We start from the raw sequence: 506 nt of genomic DNA, 5'->3' as shown, positions 1-506 counted from the left end.
ACGGGGCACTCAGAGCCGTGCCAGCCCCATGGCACCCCCCCACCCCTCCACAAGACAGGGACTCACCACGCCAAATGGCAGTTCTTGGTGCAGTGGGTCGTGGGGGAGGTAATGCAGCGGCACAGAGGGGGACAGCGTGGGAGCGTGGTGGGACGGGGGGTATGTGAAGCCCGCGATGGGGTGCTGCTCCCCTCGCAGGTCCACGTCATTGTCTATCCTCTGCAGAGGCTGTGGGGGAAAGTTAGGCTGGGAGGGGTGTCCCAAATTACACACCCCCAACACTAGCAGGACATAAGCACCCTGGGCATCCCACCCATCGCCCCCAGCTCAGATCCACAGGGGCTGCAGAAGGACAAGACCCTGAGGTGGTCTTCACTGAGCCACAGGGCGCATCGTGTTCCCAGCCCAACCCCCCACCCAACTTACCATGCGTGGGTGCTGGGCTTGGAGAGGTACAAACTGCCCCAGGGGGGCCATGTGGGGTGGCTGGTGGGGGGGCACTGGCG

General features: G+C 64.4%; 1 protein-coding gene across 1 annotated transcript in view; it reads right to left on the bottom strand.

The window, feature by feature from the left end:
- Positions 1 to 506, bottom strand: part of RNF44 (ring finger protein 44) — an 11,048-nt gene that overhangs the window by 1,425 nt on the left and 9,117 nt on the right. The window contains exons 7-8 of the mRNA XM_009643827.2: positions 427 to 506; positions 44 to 228 (exon numbers count right to left, since the gene is read on the bottom strand). The exon at positions 427 to 506 is cut by the window's right edge and continues 5 nt beyond it. Coding sequence (XP_009642122.2) covers positions 44 to 228; positions 427 to 506 — 265 coding nt within the window. The remainder of the gene's footprint in view (positions 1 to 43; positions 229 to 426) is intronic.

The sequence above is a fragment of the Egretta garzetta genome, unplaced genomic scaffold (genome assembly GCF_000687185.1).
Source record: "Egretta garzetta isolate BGI_Z169 unplaced genomic scaffold, ASM68718v1 scaffold121, whole genome shotgun sequence".
NCBI lineage: Eukaryota > Metazoa > Chordata > Aves > Pelecaniformes > Ardeidae > Egretta > Egretta garzetta.
The sequence above is the reverse complement of the archived record's forward strand: the minus strand, read 5'-3'. Positions and strand labels throughout refer to the sequence as shown.